At 53.8% G+C, this 18,984-nt stretch overlaps 1 protein-coding gene across 2 annotated transcripts; it reads right to left on the reverse strand.

The window, feature by feature from the left end:
• Positions 1 to 2,945: 2,945 nt before the first annotated feature.
• Positions 2,946 to 18,138, reverse strand: Kcnn4 (potassium calcium-activated channel subfamily N member 4). 2 transcript variants are annotated; one of them, XM_032894228.1, is made up of 9 exons: positions 17,601 to 18,138; positions 13,061 to 13,069; positions 10,550 to 10,971; positions 9,095 to 9,230; positions 6,779 to 6,889; positions 6,237 to 6,355; positions 5,950 to 6,019; positions 4,038 to 4,205; positions 2,946 to 3,435 (listed from the first exon to the last, which is right to left on the reverse strand). In XM_032894228.1, exons 1-8 carry the CDS (start codon positions 17,757 to 17,759, stop codon positions 4,041 to 4,043), a joined length of 1,191 nt encoding a protein of 396 aa, XP_032750119.1. In that variant the 5' UTR covers positions 17,760 to 18,138; the 3' UTR covers positions 2,946 to 3,435; positions 4,038 to 4,040. The 2 variants fall into 2 exon arrangements, with proteins under 2 accessions (XP_032750119.1, XP_032750118.1); XM_032894227.1 differs by having other exon boundaries at positions 13,061 to 13,156; positions 17,601 to 18,132.
• Between the last annotated feature and the right edge of the window lie 846 nt (positions 18,139 to 18,984).

Here is an 18,984-nt window from a genome sequence, read left to right on the forward strand (position 1 = left end):
TGGCGACGGGGAGGCACTTGTTCCCATCTCCTTAGTTAAAGAGATCCAGAAACAACACGGAAGAACGAACGAGATGAAAATATAATCTAATGGCTGACCGAACAACCACTTGGCCAAGCAATGGGGGGCATGGCCACATCCCAGTTCCCCATGACTCCTTGTTCTTTATTAAGAGACATAATCTCATTCCATAGCACAGGATGGCCCTTAGCGTATGATCCTCCTTCCCCAGCCCTCTAAGTTCTAGGGTTACAGGCATGTACCCCAATCTTCCCTCTTTGCTATGACTTTGACAGGTTTCTTTGCCTTTTAAAATGTTTTGTCTGGTGTCAGGATTTGAACTCGGGGCTTGGCACACACTAAGCAAGCAAAGGATACACTAGAGAGGGCTCCCTGGCAGAGGGGGCATCTAAGCCCCTAAAGGAAGAGTAGACCAGCTGAAGGCACTGTGGAGAGGAACAGTGGTTCCAAAGGAGCAGCCAGTAGACAGGACATAGCCCTTAGCCCTGAGGGCTTCTCTCAGGGGACTGACATCTTTGGAACCCCTCCAGTCTCTTTCTGGAACCACTGCTTGGTCTCCAGGTGAGCTGGCATTCAGAGGAAGGACAGAGGAGACAGTGGGCGGTGGACACTCCAATTTAGCCCAGGGGCGAGACTGGCACAGGACTTGTAGGGAAATCCAAAGATAGCTCATCCAGAATGAGTCGAAGCCTGGGCTTCCCCTCCCAAGCCAGGATGAATCAGCCTGGGTAGCAGGAATGCAGACCTGGGTCCCAGGCCCAAGGCCGCTAGTCTCTGACTCATCCCAGGCAGGGCAAGCGGGCAGACCAGCCAGGGAACACGATGACTGGGAAGCTGGGCTCTGCAGCCGGATGTGTGGCTTCCTGGCTGGAACCTAGGACCAGGCCTGAATGCCCTGCAAACTCAGTTTCTAAATCTGTGAAATGGGGAAGTTGAGGCCTGGGTGGCAGTGGTGGCTGAGAATTTACAAAGAGCAAGGTGGCATGGGCAAAGGCGCTTGTCACCAAGCCTGGTGACCTGCTTTTGATCCCTGGGATTTACATAGTAGAAGGCAAGAACTGACTATGGCAAGCTGCCCTTTGACCTCCACATGTGCCCACAGTGTACACGGACAACACACACAATGTATTTTTAAAAAATAACCAGGGTACTAACCCAGAGGTGGCAACATGACAGTAATCCCAGCACTCAGGAGGCTGAGGTACAAGGATTGAGTTCAAGGCTACAAAGTACCAGGGTAACCAGGGCTACATTATGAGATCCTGTCTCAAATACAACAACAGGGCTGGGGAGATCCCTCAGCTGGCACAGTGCATGGGCCTCAGAACCCACGTGAGAACAACCAGACTGGGGGTACCTGAGAAGGCAGGCACAGGCTAATACCCGCTGCTCTCCGACCAGGAATCGCGTGGTGTGCTCCATTCCAGTGACAATTCTTGTCTCAAAAGAGAAAGAAAGGTAGGGGCTGGACCTAGAGGCTCACACCCTTAATCCCAGCACTGGGAGGCAGAGGCAGTGGATCTAACAGTTTAAGCCTAGCCTGGTTTACATAATGAGTTCTAGGAAAGCCAGGGTTCCATAGTGAGACCCTGCCATGAAAAAAAGGGGGGGTGGATCCAAGGATGACACCCCAGCTTGACCTGTGGCCTCCATGTGCACAGGTGCTCAAGAATATACACAGAGAGACATAAACAAAACCAAAACATCACAAAATAAAAAGTGGGGCTCAAGAAGCTGGGCACACAGTACGTGCGTGGTCAGGGCTGGGCCCTTCCTCTTTTGGGGACCCAGCCAGCTCCTTGTGAGTGGTTTAATTGCTGTGTGCCGCTGTCTGGGTGTCTGCTTGTCTCTCAGTGTGTGTGACTAGGAACAGTGTAGGCTTGAATGAATAGGGAGAAGTCAAGAAGGACGGGGCAGCAACACACCATGTGTGGAAATGATCAACACTGGTCCAAAGGATCCCTCCTGCTCGGATGATACTAGCCGCTGACCCCTCCCCCCAACCCGTGGCCCAGTGTTTTCTTACATCAATCATCACAGCAGTTCCATAGAGACAGGACATTTCACAGGTGAAGTAAAATGTCCAGAGAAGTGAAGCCTAGGTCACACTGCAAGTAGAGGGCAGAATGAGGATCTTGGATGCCCATGTGCCTGAATTCAAACCTTTTGCTGTGGCTTCAGATCCAGCAGGATTAGAAAGCTAGGAGAGCGCTTCAGGGGACTTGGCACTCTCTCTCTCTCTCTCTCTCTCTCTCTCTCTCTCCCCTCCCTCCTCCCTCCCTCCTCCCTCCTTCCTCCCCTCTCTTCTTTTTTTCTTTCTTTAACATGTTATTTATTTGTGACTGGGGGGTGGGACTTGCCACTATATCAGAGAATAACTTAAGGGAATCAGGTCTCTCCTTCTACCTACCTTGTTGGTCCTGGGGATTGAACTCAGGTTGTCAGGCTTGGCAGCAAGTTCCTGAACCCACTGAACCATTGTACCAACCCATTTTGTTGTTTTTGAGGCGAGATCTCATGTGGCTGAGACTGGCCTTGAACTCCTAATCTTGCCTCCACCTTATAATAAGTGTTGGGATTATAGGCGAGCACCCCCAAATTTAGCTGAGGCTAGCCCCAAACTCAAGTTCTTCCTGCCTTCCACTGGTTTTGGTTTTGTTTGTTTTGAGACCAGGTTTTAGTATGTACTCCTAGCTGTCCTGGAGCTCACTATGTAGACTAGACTGGTCTTGAACTGACAGAGATCCTCCTACCTCTGCCCCCCAAGTCCTTTGATAACCCAGAGCCTCCTGAGTGGTGAGAACATATGGGGAAGCATATGCCACCAGACCCCTCTACAGTTGGGGAAACTGAGGTTGGGGACAGGGCAAATACCTCCCGCAGCAAGATCTGAAGGACTTGGGTGTTTGGAAAGAAACGGCAGCTTTTGGCTTTGTTTACCATTTATTACAAAGTATGAGGGTAGATTGGTGAGCGGCACCCCGCACCCTACTCCCGCGCAGTTTCCGCATTTTGGGGGAAGCAGCGTCCACCAGGGGGCAGCACCTCCCGCCGCTCGGACCTGGTTCCTTCAGCGAGGCCGGCCTGCGGTGACTGAAGCTTCTTCCTAGCATCTTGGACCCCGGGCACCTCCTCTTCCAACAGAGCTTGAGGGGTCATGAACAGCAGCAGCACAGCAGAAAGGACTTTTGATGATGGCCTATGTGTAGTGGTGACCATAGTAACCCCATTGCCATGGGAGGTCCAAGCCAGTGTCCACTCATGGCTGCCACCACCAGAGTCCATGCATCTCAACGTGGATCCACTGTGTCCTGGCATCTTGAGGTGATTTATTCATGGGGCTTGGTCAGAATCGGCAGGGAGGATGTCCTTGAGCTCAGTCCTTCGGTACATAGCCTGATTCTTCTGTGGGTCCTGAGGAGAATGTATAGATCGGTAACAGACTAGAAATCATAGGGGCAGGGATGCCAGAGGTGGAGGTTGGCAGAAGCCGGAGAATGTCCAGAGGTGGGAAGACAGAAGGGTGCCAAAGCCCAGGAAAGGAGGGTACAGGTGTGCACAGGGACACAGAGACCAATCAAAAAAGGGAGAGGGCTGGGAAGCCAAAAGCTGCTAGTTAGGGAATATAACTCAGAGTAGAGCCCTGCCTAGCATCCCCTAGTGAAGGGCTGGGGGCGTGGCTCAATAATAGAGCCCCTGCCTAGAATCCCCCAGTGAGGGGCTGGGGTGTGGCTCAGTGGTAGAGCCCCTGCCTAGAATACACAAGGCCCTAGATTCCATCTCTAATCTTTTGGCCATGCTGCCCCCCCCATCCCCCGCGCACAAAAGCGTGAAAAGTGAGGCTGAGAAGTGCAGAAGGAATCGCTTCAAGTCCAGCTCTGAACTCAGAGTCTTAAGAGGTGAGACAGCTTAAGAGAAAGGGTGGTCTTATCTATAGGCAACAGCCACAGCAGGCACAGCCATAGGTGCCTGTCTCTCCCTCGGGATTTTTCCTGACCCAGCCCCTGCCCCCTCACCAGCTATGTGGCCTCCTGGATGGGTTCTGGCGGCTGCTGCTGCTGCAGGGCAGTGCTGAGCAGTTCAGTCAGGGCATCCAGCTTCCCTGCCAGCCCATCGATTCTCTTCTCCAGGGCAAGGTGCGAGGTGCTGAGCCCGAGCTGCAGGTCGCACAGGATCATGTGCATCTGAGTGGGAGGGGAACACAGGAGTGAGGGCGGAGGAGAGCCCCGTCTGTTCTACAGTGTGGGATAGCAGAACACTGCCGAGCTCTCTCTGTCCCTGGAGGACTGTTCTTTTTGGGGGGATTGGGGGAGTCTCTTGTAGCCCAAGCTGGAACAGAATTTGCTGTGCTACTGGAGTTGCAGTCGGATGAAAGCTGCCATTTGGGATCTGGGAACGCAACCTGGGACCTCTGCAAGAGCAGGAAGTGCTCTTAACCGCTGAGTCATCTCTTCGGTCCCAATAAGCCTGAATTCCTGCTCCTCCTGCCCCTGCCTCCCAAATGCTGGGGTCACAGGCATGCACGCCATGCCTGGTGTTTTTCAGGGCTGGGGATTGAACCCAGGACTTCATGCTTGCCAGGCAAGTGCTCTTCCCCAACCTTGTCTATGAGCTTGCTGTGAGAGCCTTCCAATTCTGTGCTCAGGTCCCATAACCTTCATCCGTAGCGGCCCACCTATTCCTGCTGACCGGAACCATCCTGTTTTCTGAGACGTGTCATGTAGTCCGGGGAGCTGTGTCTATGTTTACCATGGCCTCAGTGCCAAGGGTGGCTGTTTGAATTGTGCTGGGCTAACAAGAAAAGGCCACTATATAAAGAAGGGCCAGTGTGAGCCAGGCCAAAGGGGCATGACGTCATCATCACTGGTGGAGGCGAAGGATCTGAACCTTAGCAGCGAGGGGACCCCTCCGCCCTCGGGTACCCGCTTCACCACAGCCTTAGGAACTGGCTTTGGCTGAAACAACTTTATCACCTGTCACCGTGTCTCTTAAAAATTTTTTTAAAGTTGGGTTTGTTGTCAGTGTTTGAGCTGTAAGTTTGCCCGGTTTTATTTGCTTAAGAGTTGCACCTGGAAGGAAATTTATATCCGTCCACATGTAAATGATAAAGATGATTTGAAACCAAACATTGGCGCTCTTGGGGTGTTTTTTCCCCTTAAGTCTAAAAGGAGCCAGCATCTTACGCAAGCGTGGGAGGCTTTATTCTCCATCCGGTAACCTTTACTGAACATCTGTGTGTTTCAGCCCCCTCCCCCTCCCCCAGGTGATTTCCCCTTCCATGGAGTCAGTTTGTTTTAAAAACAAAATCTTTACTATTGTGCGTGCAGAGGGCTGTGGCGGGCACAAGACTGGATGGAGGTCACAGAATAACTTTGTGGGTCTGTTCTGTTCTTCTACCTTTATTATGGGTTCTAGGAATACAACTCAGGTCACTAAGCCTTTTCACTGGGCCTTAGGGTGGGGGTTATCTGGGGATTTTTTGCTTGTTTGTTTTGTTTTGTTTCATTTTTGAGACAAGGTTTCTCTGTGTAGCTATCCAGGCTATCCCGGAACTTACTCTGTAGACCAGGCTGACCTGGAACTCAGAAATCCACCTGCCTCTGCCTCCCGAGTGCTGGGATTAAACGTGTGCCATCACCACCTGCTTTCTCTCTCTCTCTCTCTCTCTCTCTCTCTCTCTCTCTCTCTCTCGCTCGCTCGCTCGCTCTTTCTTTCTTTCTTTCTTTCTTTCTTTCTTTCTTTCTTTCTTTCTTTCTTTCTTTTTTTCCAGGTAGCGTAGGCTGGTCTTGAACTCACAATTCATCCAGTCTCCTCTGGAGTGTTAGCCTGAGCTACGGTGTCTAGGTCTAAGAGTCCCTCCTTCACTGCCTTCCATCCTCCGTCCCACCTTGCCCCTTCCCCAAGACCTCCTCCCCAGGACCCTGGTACCTTGGAGATGTCCACCATGGAATTCACTTGTTCCCGGAGCTTCCGGTGTTTCAGCCGTACCTGGCGGAACCTGCGGGGAGGTGGACTCAGTTTTAAACTTGGTCCCTGGGTGAGTGAGAGGGTAGGGGAACCAGGGGACAAAGGAGCAGCCTGCCTCAGAGCAGGAGGGATCCCAGGAATCCAGGGCCACCAGCACTGAGTCATGGTCACTCATGGGTGTCCTGGACAGGCCTGGGCACACACACGAGCTAGGCAGAGAGGTGACAGGGACACGGGGAGGCCCTCACGTGTGGATGGCAGCCAGCATCTTGCGCTGATGCCTGCGAGCCGCGCGGGAGTCCTTCCTCCGAGTGTGTTTGTAGTACATCCAGGCTTCCTGCAGCAGCCGAGCAGCCGACTCCTTCATCTGATGGGATGACAGTGTCAGGGGAGAGGGGCGCCCCGGGAATCTGGAAGGCCTGGCTTAGAAGTGTGGGGACTGGACTTTTCCTTTAGGGTCTTGCTATGTAGCCCAGGTTGGCCTCAAATTCCCTGTCACCTCACTGCCTAATCCTCCTGAGTACTGGGCCACACACATGAACTACCACACTTCAAGGGGACCAGCTTTAATACAGGGTGGTCTCCTGTAGCCCTGTTGGCCTTGAACTACAGAGCTGAGGGTTACCTTGAACTCCTGATCCTCCTGCATCTGTCTTCCTAATGCTGGGATCACAGGTCTACACCACCATGCCCGTTGACACAGTGCTTGGGGTTGAACTCAGGGTCTTAGGTGAGCTAGGCAAGGGTCTAACCACTGAGCTACAGCCGTGCGTCTGGTGCCCAGCCTCACCTCTTTGGCATAATGGATGTCCATCATGAAGTTGTGCACATGTTTCTCCGCCTTGTTGAACTCCAGCTTCCGGGCCACCACAGCCACTAGTAGAGCCGTGCAGCAGACCCCCTGTGGGCACGCCAAGCAAGGCATGTGATTTTGTGGGACTGGGACCTGTCTGTCTTCTCATAGCCACTGAGGGCTGTACAGCCACTGCCACTCCACCATTAGCAGAGCTGGCCTGAATTCACTATGTGACCAAGGACGACCTCAAACTTCTGACCTCTGCCTCCACCTCCAAAGTGCTGGAGTTACAGGCACTTATCACAACACTCAGTTAACGCCATATCGGGTACCTCTAACCCCAGGTCTTCATGAATGCTGGACAAGCCAAATTCCCAGCTCCGTTTGTCTTAGGATGTGGACAGAGTCTTTCTATGTAGCCCAGGCTACCCCCAAACCTGCACGGACCCTCCAGTTCTGGATTCCCAGGCATGCTCCACCCATCACCCCCCCTGCAGCTCGAATGCCTCTTTCCTTAAATGACTGATTAGAAGATGAGAGGACGGCCTCTCTAGGGGACAGACATCTCTCAGTATCTGTGAAAATGCCACCAGTTGCACTGGAGAACGTCACAGCACTCTGCTACAGAGGACCTGTCTGCTACAGAGTCAGGCTCTGTGACACACACCTATAGACCTAGTACCAGGGGAGGAGGGGGCAGCACTGAGGCAGGAGGATCAGCCGCAGTTATATGGCAGGCTTGAGGCCAGCCTGGGCTACAAGAGCCTTTGTCCATCCTGCTAACCTCAAAATGAACAACATAGAAAAGTCACTGAGGTGACCCAGTGGGTGCCACTAGGCCTGGTGATCGGAATTGCAGCCCCATCCAAACCCCTCACAGCGGAGGAGAGAACCCACTCTCTACAAGTTGCCCTTGGACCCCAACACGAGGGCCCTGACATGCAACCCCCCAATAAATAATCAAATATAATTTAAAAGTATTAAAAAGATGCTATTATCTCATTGCGCCATGGAGGCTCTGAGCCAGGCATCGTGTGCGTGTGCGTGTGCGTGTGCGCGTGTGCGTGTGTGTATACTTATCATGCCTCATACTTTTGGTTTCTCTTTCTGTCTAATGACACAGCCCTGAGGGGCTCTGATCCTCAGGGATATTTTTCTGGCTTTTCCGTTCACCTACTTTGTGTGTGTCCCAACTTGTTCACCACACCATTGCTCACCCATGGACTCAATGTGTCCTGGGGCAGCATCAGAGCTGGGAGCTGGTGGCTTAGGTCCTCTGTGGGAAGGGCTAGGCCAAGGCACTTGAGGCTGGGCCCCCGAGAGGGAGAAGGAGCTGGGTGGAAGGAACTGGATGGTGGTGGTGGGAATCTGTAGGAGATGGAGGGTGACTGTAGGGAGGGGACAGAGCCTGGAGGAGGTGAGGGTGGGGCATAGCCTGGAGATAGGAGCCTCTGCCTGAAGGGCTCTGGAGCATGGGTGGATGCAGAAAACTGCAGAAAGGCGTGGGATCCATTACAACAACTGCCCACCCCCCCAACCCCCACTTCCTCCCAGAGAGCTCAGGGGCTGGGGTCAGAACAGAAGTGTAGGATCCATCACCGAAACCGCCATCTCCCCCACCCCACCCCCAGTCCTGCCTGTGCTTCCTGTTTGAACCTTTGACGTGACGGTCTTCATTTGTCCTTTCAACAACTCCACAAGGAGTATGCTGGGACTGGCACCCTCTTTACAGATGGGGGCGAGGCCCAGAAACATCATGTGGCTTGCCTGAGCTCCATAGCTGGCAAGGGACAAAATGGGGACCAATCTATGAAGCCTGGTCTTCAAAACATACTCCAGATGGTGACTTTCCACCCAACTCCCTCTAGGGGAGGACAGGAGACTGGATCCCTTGGCTCAGGAAGAAATGGGGCCTGGCTCTGGGGAAATGAACCCTGGGTTCTAGACGAAGGGACAACAGTCTCAAACTAGGTTATTTGTAGTGACCAGCATGCTTGAAAGAGGAAGCAGGAGGATTGAGGGTTTAAAGGCCAGCCTGGAGTACATAGGGAGTTTGGGGCTAGCCTAGGATACATAGCAAAACCCTAACTTTAAGGAGGAGGAGGAGGAGAGAGGGAGAATGGGGGAGAAGGAAGAAGGTGAAGAGGAGAGAGAAATGGGGTTGATATCTGGGTCTTGAATAAAGGATGAAGCTGGAGGTGGAGTCCAGATACCAGCATTTCTCAGGGATGTCAGGGAGGACCTACGTTGGTTTTTCTGAGCCATGAGTATCAGCAGTGGTGGGAGAGGGTCCTGGGGGGCAGTACTCACCATGACTCCGGTGCACAGGCAGACAATCTTGCCCCATATGGTGCCAGGCACGACGTCCCCATAGCCAATGGTCAGGAATGTGATGGGTATCAGCCACAGTGTATCTGTGAGGTGTCCCGTGGCGTTGACAGCCTGCCTACGGGCAAAGGGAACTTAGTTCTGAAACCCCAGCCTGGGGGTGCTTTATCCTCTAACACTGTTTCTCTTCCTGCTCCACTTTTAACGCCAAGAAACATCTGGATAGAAGGCCAGAAATTCTGCTCTCTTCTCTGCTGTGTGACCTCTCTCAGATGCTCAACTATTCTCAGCTGCAAAGTACGAATCCAGGACTGGCAAGTGGCCCTCGACCTGTGGGTCACGACCTCGTGGAGTTCAAATAACCCTTTTACAGGGGCTGCACATGAGATATTTGTGTTATAATTCACAACAGCAGCAAAATTACAGTTCTGAAGGAGCAACAAATATAACTTTCTGGTGGGGGGGTCACCACAGCGTGAGGAACTGTACTAAAGGGTCGCAGCATTGGGGAAGTTGAGAGCGGTTGCTCTAGAGCCTGTTTGAATTCAGCAAGGCAACCAGCCAGGGTCGCTAGACTCAAGGGTGTGGGGATGAGGGCTGAGATGGGGCTGTGACCCAGCCTGAAGTTCACTTGGCAGGAGCTATCCAGAGGAAGCTACACTTTTATCTAACATCCTCAAAGAGGCTCCATGGCCTTCAAGGGATAGATCGGGGTCAAAATGATTGACATCACTAATAATAATAATAATAATAATAATAATAATAATAATAATAATAATAATGGCCTGTCAGGAGCAGGACACAGTGACACTCATCAGTAACCTCAGCATTCAGGAGACTGAGGTACTTGGGGTGTTGGAGGCGGCCTGTGCCCCAAAGTCCTATTGCCAGTTCTCAGGCCAGCGGCTGGATTTCTCTCTGAGACCCTGAGGATCCTTAGGAATCGAGTAGTAGCTTCCCCCTATCTGTTTACAGTTGCTAAGCACCAGCTAGGCCCTGCAGGGAATTCCCCCAGCAAAGCAATTCCAAATGTCTGCTTTCCAGACTCAGCAAGCACTTATGGTACCCGCTAATTTGGAAAAGCTGTTCCTTTCAACAAGGTACTTACTAGGATTAGCCCTATTACCAGAGTCTGAATCTGGACTCACTATGGGAGCCGGAAGGGTGGATTTGCCTGGGCTTGTGCTCTTGCTCTCGTGCTCCCCACCCCCGTGTGTGTGTGTGTGTGTGTGTGTGTGTGTGTGTGTGTGTGTGTGTGTGTGTGTGTTCTAAGTGGCTCAGAAGTTGGGAACCATCTCAAGGGCTTCCGATTTCTCCGCCAAGAAGGACGGAAAGTGTGAGCCTGCCCTGATGTTGGCTAGCCCCCAGCATTGTAGCCTGCACCACCATATCCAGCAGACCCTGGTGTCTCTCCTCCCTGTGCTCCAGGCCCCTCACCTCTCAGCCACAGACAGCACCCATGCTGTGGTGAGCCAGAGGCCCAGCGTGAGGCCCAGAAGCAGGCGACCCGGGTGCGTGTTCATGTATAGTTTGGCCACGAACCAGTGGCGGAAGCGGACTTGGTTGAGCGCCCCGATGCTGCGGTAGGACGCGTTGAGCAGGACCCCGCTACGCAGAAGTACCGCGCGAGGCACCAGGTAGAGACGTAGCAGCATGGCCAGGGACAGCAACGCCTCGCCTTCGCCCAGGAAGCCCGGCCAGGCCTGTGAGTCTGTGGCCTCCCCCGCCAGGGTGCAGTGCGGGCTCCGTAGGGGCACCGGGTGCACCCCGCATACCAGCAGCTCCAGCAGGATCTGCGCCACCTGCCGCCGGGTCAGCGCCACGCGCCAGTCCCGGAGCCCGTTGTCAGTCATGAACAGCTTCAGGGAAGGGACAGACACAGGGAAAGAGGTCAGGTGCGGGGCAGGCAGTGGCACACCCGGCCTGCGCCCCGAGATAAGATGTGGAGGACGCCCTGGGCCAGGAAAGGGTAGGACAGAGATAGCTGCCCGGGGCGTGGGGCTGGGGAAGGAGGCAGGCGGGAACCCAGCAAGTCATCGCTCCACCTTCTCCACTTTCTCCAACTCTCTGGGATAGTTCTGGCCTACTTTCAGAAGGAATACTCCTCCTGCATGAATTGAGTGCACTGGCAGACCGATTTGTAACGACCGAGACAGAACCATCGACCTCCCAGGGCTATCTGCCCATCCTTGAGGGCTCTGCCCACTTATGACTCTGTGGTTAACACCGCTGGCAAAAATAATAGTCAGGGCTTGTGAGATGGCTTAGTGAATAAAGGCATTTGCCACCAAGCCTGACTCCCTGAGTCAACATCGCTAGCATCCACGTTGTGCACGGTGGCGCCAGGTAATTTATAACCTAGGCTGGGCTCACCTGAATGATCTTCCTGCCTCAGACTCCCAAGTGCTGGGACTACAGGTGGGTGCTGCCACACTTCGCTCCATTTATGCAGCATTTGGACGCCCTAGGGACTGCTCTGTCCCCTGTACATGTGACTCAATAAATACACAGAGATTCATGTACTAGCGCTCCCAATTTACAAATCTGAAAATTGAGGCCTGGGTCTCACAACAGGGCAACTGAACACTGGGCCCAGAGCATGAACTGCTCTCTCTGAGGTTTGTTTCTTTGTTTGTTCTTTTGTTGTTGTTTTTTTTTTTTTTCAATGTGAGAGCCTCTCACTGGGGGATTCTAGGCAGGGCCTCTACCACTGAGCCACACCCCAGCCCCTCACTGGGGGATTCTAGGCAGAGGCTCTACCACTGAGCCACGCCCCCAGCCCCTCACTGGGGGATTCTAGGCAGGGGCTCTACCACTGAGCCACGCCCCCAGCCCCTCCCTGGGGGACTCTAGGCAGGGGCTCTACTACTGAGCCACGCCCCCAGCCCCTCACTGGGAGATTCTAGGCAGGGGCTATACCACTGAGCCATGCTCCCAGTCCCTCACTGGGGGATTCTAGGTGGGGGCTCTACTACTGAGCCACGCCCCCAGCCCCTCACTGGGGGATTCTAGGCAGGACCTCTACCCTATATTACTGTGTCCCTACCTATTGAAATCACAAATCACCTAATGCTTAACATCCCACAGTAGTGTCAGCCCCTAGTGTGAGGGTTTTGTTTTTTTTCCCTCCTCCAGACTCAACAACTCTTCCTAGCCATCTTCAAACTCTGGTCTCACTGAAACACAATGCCATTCCCATTTTGATTTCTCCAGATCTTTTCCCCAGTTGCCTGACTACCACGTAAGACAGTATTCTCAGCCATGTACAGCAACACCCTGGGATGTGCTGGGCACCTAAGAGGCGCTCAGTTAAAATTCACATTCTTTGGGCCTTTGCGATGGCTCAGTGTGCCAAGGCCTTTACCTCCAAATGCTATGGCCTGAGTTTGATTCCTAAAAACCCCACGTGGGAAAAGGAGAGAACTGACTTGAATAATTTGCCTTCTGACTTCTAAGTGTGCCCCATAAATTAATAAATGTTAAAAATTTAAGTACACAGGGTTGGGGATTTAGCTCAGCAGTAAAGCGCTTGCCTAGCGAGCGAAAGGCCCTGGGTTTGGTCCCCAGCTCTGGAAAAAAAGAGGAAAAAAAAAAAAATCCCCTGCCTAGAATCCCCCAGTGAGGGGCTGGGGGCGTGGCTCAGTGCAAGGTCCTAAATTTCAGTCCCCAGCACCGAAATTAATTTTAAAAAAGTAAATGGTCTTGGGACTTGGGAGCTGGAAGGGCAGGCGTTGCCACCATCTCTAAGTGGCAAGGAAACACATGGGGGCTACACTGGAGGATGAATCAGCTAAGCCAGCAGAATCTGTCTGTCTGCCTGCCTGCCTGTCTGTCTGTCTGTCTGTCTGTGGCTGGTTCCACCCCAGCAAGCAAAAGTGTGGACTCATGCATCTCAGGGAAGGAGAAGGGTACACGTAGAGCAAAGCTGAGGGGTGGGACCCAGCTTACCTGGACCTCCTTGGCGTGGAAGACCACAATAAGACAAAGGAGGAAGGCAGTGGACAGCGTGATTAAACACTTAACCAAGAGCAGGTACAGCACCCACTGTGGGGAACAAAAGACAGTGAGTGGCGCTGCCACTCCACCACCCCCATTCCCTTCCTTCAGAAAGGCCATCTCTGCACTCCCAACCGTCTGGCTCCCGAACCAGGCCCTCCTGACATCTCAAACCATTCTCGAGTCTAGTGTGTAGGTCACACGTATGATCCCAGCCTCAGTAGGCTGAGACAGGAGGATTTCCAATTTGGGGTCTACTTGGGTTATGGCAGATGGAGAGCATCTAAGCCAGACAGCCATGTCTCATCCTCACTTCCCTCCACTCCCCCACCATCAGGGAGCCTTGAAACTCACATCCTTTCTCTTTCCCTATGAAAAACAGTTCCTCATTTGTGCGTGCATGTGATGTCTAGAAAAAGACATCCAGCCTCACGAGCATGCTCCTTCCATCTCCTGGGCCTGCCCCGAACCCAATTCCAGAAAAGACTAGAGACTGTCACTCAAGTCACTCAAGTCTCCTACAGCATCATCTGCCCTTCTCTAATCTGGGGAATGAACCCCAAGACCCCCGGCCCCAGCTCCCCAGAGGGGGGGTCCCCAGTCCTGCTTCGTGAGCCCCTTCTTCCCCTCTCCTACCACTTCCTCTGGCTATGTGCCCAGGGCACATGGGGCGGAAGTTCAGGGCCTACATAAAGTACCAGAAGTTTTTTTCTCTTCCTCTCTTTGTGTGGCAATGCCTTGGAGAGCGCTAAAATTTAGGGAGGAAGGATTTAGAGAGTTGGGGGTGAGAATTGCTGAGTTCCCTAAGATGAGCCGATGCCCATAGGGAGATACTGTCCCAGGGCAGGGCTTGCCGGGTTCCCTCATTGAACCCTGCACCTGTTCCTCCGCAGCCCTCTGCCAGCTTCCCTGGCTGGGCCTGCGCCAGCACCCCGCCTCTGAGCAGGGGAAGAGGGCCAGTTTCCTGCCCCCGGGGGGCCTCCCCCCACCCCTGTCTGAACAATGGCGCTGTTGTCCCCAGCCTTCCCCTCCCCCGTCATCCTTCACCCTTCCCCAGTTCCCCGTTCAGTTTTTCAGTTTGTCTCAGCCCCTATCGCTTCAGACACCAGCCACTTTCCCACAATGCAATTCATTTCTCCTACGGCGGGGGTCGGGTGGGGGGGGTCCCCTTTTCCAATTCTACACCCAGACGGGGGTCTCTTATGCCCCTCTCTCTGAGAGTTCTGTCTGCTTCTAGACCTCCTAAGTGCTAGGATTGCAGGCAAGCAGCCTTACAGTCCAGAGCAGGAGATCCGAGTCCAGGGCCTTTGCGCATGCTAAGCAAGTACTCTACCAACTGAGCTACTGCCCAACTCTTGTGTGTGTGCATGCGCGTGTCCGGTGTGTGTGTGTGTGTGTGCGGTGAGTGTGGTGTGTGCATGTGTGGTGTGCATATGTGTGTGTGTGCATGTGCGGTGTACGTGTATGTGTAGTGTGTGTATGTGTGGTGTGTGTGTGTATGTGTATGTGTATATGTGGTGTGTGTGTGGTATTGTATGTGTGGTATTGTATGTGTGGTATTGTATGTGTGGTGTGTGGGGTGTGAGTATGGGTGTATGTGGGAGGTGTGTGTGTGGTGTGTTGTGTGTGTGTGTGTGTGTGGTGTGTGTTGTTTTTGGTGTGTGTGTGTGGTGTGTGTGTGTGGTGTGGGTGGGGTGTTTGTGTGGTGTGTGTGGTGTGTGTGTGTGTGTGTGTGTGTTTGTGTGTGTGTGTGTGTGGTGTGTGTGTGTGTGTGGTATGTGTGTGTATGTGTGGTGTGTGTGTGTGTGGTGTATGTGTGTGTGTGTGTGTGTGGTGTATGTGTGTGTGTGTGTGGTGTGTGTATGTGTTGTATGTGGTGTGATGTGTGCGCGTGCGCATGTGTGTGTGTTTGTTTTGGTGTGTGTGTTGGTGGGTGTTATTTATGTGTTGTGGGTTAGGTGTGTATTCGTGGTGTGTGTGTGGTATGTGGTGTGTGTGTGGTGTGTGTGTGTGGTATGTGGTGTGTGTGTGTGTGTGTGTCTTGGGGGAGGAGAGTGGTCCATGCATCATGCACTGCCTTTCTATCCCTTTGTGTGCATCTCTCCAACTAGGGTTTCTCAGTGACTCTGGAACCTTTTCTGTCATTGTGGCATGCGCTCTCTCTCCTCTCTCTCTCTCTCTCTCTCTCTCTCTCTCTCTCTCTCTCTCTCCCTCCCCAAGTCTCTGTCCCATCTTCTCCGCTTCACCTCATGCGAGGCTCTGTCTCTTCCTTCCTACCTTCTTGGCACCCGCCCCTCCTGAAGAGCAGGTGTCCTCGTTCGGTGAAAAACAAGTTTGTTCGATTGAGATGGAGTTGGGGAGGGAGGGGGCATGGAGGTCACCAAGGCAGCCATAGGAGGGGGTTTTAGGTATCGATGTAGCTCAGTTGGAAGAGTGTTTACCTAGCACATGCAGAGCCTTCGTTTGACCCTCATCCTGTGTAAACCGAGTGTTGTGGTACCTGCCTGTGGTCCCTGCACTTGGGGAAGCGGCGGCAGGAGGATCAGAAGTACACGGTCATCCTCAGCTACATTGCGAGTTCCAGGCCAACCTGGGCTACCTTGTCTCAAACAAAGATTGGAAGAGCACTCATGGCTACGGTTGCAGAGATGGGCAAACTGAGGCTCAGAGCGTGGCATCTGCTCCTTCAGAATCACAGTTGGAGGAGAGGGCCTGGGTAGGTAGTGAAAAGGGAGAGATGAAGGAAAAGAGACCCCCTGGTCCCTTCCCTTCTGCTGGACTCCCAGGTCCCCCACCTCCCCTGCTGGGCGCGGTGCAGGAGCGTGGGAGCGCCGGGCCGGCCCCAGCCATGTTTCCTGTTGGCATGGCTCTGGACAGCCCCACCCCCTTGCAGTGGCTGCCCTCTCCTTGGCCACTTGGCTGAAGGAAGCTGTCCTGCCCTGACCGTCCATGTGGCTGCCGGTCACTTCACAGCAGCTGCTGCCCCTTCCTAATCCTCAATCCCAGGGCCCAGAAGTTCTCTCAAAGAACGGTCCACCTAAGCGCACGCGCGTGCGCACACAGGCCGAGCCCCTGCTTCAACTTTTCTGTTGAACAAGTGCGTCTCCCCTTCAGGCCGCATTCCCAACCTTTGCCCTCCATCTCTCTTATGCCACAAACCTGACCAGAGCCAGAATATTCCCGGGGCTTGCTAAGACCTGTCCCAGCCCCACCTCACTCCCTGGTCTTCCAGAGATTGATTGATAGCTCTCTTGAGTGTGTTCTTCCCCCACCCCATTGTTTGGATTTATTTCTGTTTTTTGAGATAAGGTCTTGTGTAGCCCAGGCTGGCCTCCAACTCAGTATGTAGCATAGGCTGGGCCTAACCTTCTGATTCTCTTGCCTCCCACTTCCCCAGTACTTGGATCCCATGCCTGGTGAGACTTTTTGAGGCTCCTCCTGCAGACTCAAGTCTGAACCCCAAGTCTCCTCTCCCCTAGGGACGAGTTCAAGCCATGGTAAACCACTATCTGGTAAATGAATAACAGGTGTCTTCTGGGGGTAACGGCACTTCTGTACGTTAGAGGTGGGGTGGAGGCTCCACTCCCCACCTTCTCCCTGTCGGTTACTTCAGGGCACAGCCTGGTGGCACTGGGTAAATGGCAGAGGCTAGATAAGGAGCAAGGAGACGCCTAATGACAAAGTCTTTCTTCCTCGCCCTCCCTTCACCAGAGATGGGCTATCAAGGGTCAGCCTTGCATGGGCCTCAACATGGCCCAGACCCCCAGTGGTCTGATAACACCCAAAGGCTAACACTGAGAACTGTCTCCCTTCCGTGCGTGGGGGAGGGAGGGAAGGAGTAGGATGGATTCACAGTAACTCAGGTTTCAGGGGTGCAGAACCCCCATCTGCTTCTCCCACACCAAGGGGTCCAGACCCAGCCCTCTTCCCTTAGATCTTAAGAAGTGTAAGACTTCAGATCCCCTCCCTTAGACGCGGGAGTCCAGACCAGCTCTCTTCTCTCACAGCCAGGAGTGCAAAGCCCAGTCCTCCTCTTTCATACCCAGGGTATAAGACCCCCAGATCTCCTCTCTCCTTCACTCTCAGGGGTGTAAGTTGCCAGCACTCTCTCACACAGCCGCAGTGCAGACCCCAGCCCTCCTCCTTCACAGTGAGCGGTATAAAACACCAGCCTCCCTCCCTCACACGCAGGGGTTCAGGCCCCAGCCCTCTTCTCCCCCCACAGGGGTGCAGACCCCAGCTCTCCTTCCTCACAGTCAGGGTTGCAAACCCCAGCCCTCTCCATCACTCCCAGGGGTGCAGACCCCAGCTCTCCTCTCCTTCACACTCAGGGGTGTAAGGCATCAGCACCCTCTCTCACAGCCAGGGGTGCAGACCCCAGCCTTTCCCCCTCACACCAGGTTCCCTGTCCCCAGCCCCCCTCCCTCCCTCCCCCTCTCCCTCACACCAGGCTCCCTGTCCCTTCCCTGCCCTGTGGGAGGGCTCCACTCACCTTGCAACCCAGGAACCACAACATCTCAGCGTGCAGCACCATGAGTCCGATGCCAGTTCCCGCCAGGACCAGTGCCCAGCCGGCCACCCTCTTCTCCTGCTCCAGCAGGCGCTTTCTCCGTCTCAGGGCCCCCAGGCCAGTCACCAGCTCCCCGCCCATGGCCCCCGAGCTCTTGGTGCTCAGCCAGCTTCCTGCCCAGGGTCCCCCACCTCTCAGTACGCAAATGGCAGCCAGCTTGGCTTCCAGGCCAGCGGCCTGTTCTGCTCACCCTGGGACTTTGGCTGGAAGGCACAGCCTAGCCCCATGCCCTCTGGGGAGTGGTAACTGCAGCGGGCAGGGCAGGGCGGGGAGGGACGGGGAGGTCCCTGGGTAGGGGGAGGCTGCCCATCCCATCCCCTTCTGAGACTAAGGAGGGGTTGGGGTGTGTCTTGTGGCCCCGGGCAAGGAAGAAGCGCCCATCCACGTGGGCAAAGACACACACTCTGACACAATAGGTTGTGACTCTCCAACCGTTTGCACTCTGTGGTACACACCTACAACCCACCACACCCACACACCACAGAGCACCCCACGGACAGGCCGGGGATGGAGCTCAACACACCAGCACACACCACACAACCTCCACAGAAGTGACTCACACTCCCGAAAGTTCAGAAACCCACAGCCACACCCAGACACCACACACACATGGTGTGACACACGCCAGCACTTAGCAGGGCAGCAGCGTCCCGCTGCACTCAGGGCCACCCAAAGGTTGTGCTCACACAGTCACACGCAGTCAAAGTGGGGCGGGGGGAGGGGCTCGAAAGTCCGGCACTGAGATTAAAAGGCAGTGCTACTATCGAAAGGAGTCTGACTTCCGTTTCTAGCACCTACTTACCAGGTGGCTCGAATCCACCTGTAACTTCAACTCCGGGAGATCTGACGCCCTTTTTCTGGTCTCTGCGGGCTCCCCTATGCATGTGGCTTATATTCGCACACATACACACGAATAAATTTTAAAAATTAAATAATAATATTTAAATGGGGCCGGGGTGGAGTGCTGTCATTAGCAGTCTCCTTTGGATCACAGAAGCCCTGAGGTGGATCCCGGCATGGCATAAAGTGGGTTCTAGGAAGCCGGAGGCAGAAAGATCAGCAGGTCTCAGTCACTGTCAACTATGAGTTCCAGGTCAGCCTGGGCCATATGAGACCCTGTCTCCAAAAACAAAACCAAGTAAAACCCCATAATATTCCAGGATAGAAAGAGCTAGGCATCACCGACCACAGGAAACAGGAAACATGCACCAAAAGCGACACAAATACACAGCAGGTATGGACACACCAATTTGTAAGAGTCACCAGGCACAACTGTCACATGTCACACAGTCAACAGGCACAGAAG

This window comes from Rattus rattus, chromosome 2, assembly GCF_011064425.1.
Source record: "Rattus rattus isolate New Zealand chromosome 2, Rrattus_CSIRO_v1, whole genome shotgun sequence".
Taxonomy (NCBI): Eukaryota; Metazoa; Chordata; class Mammalia; order Rodentia; family Muridae; genus Rattus; species Rattus rattus.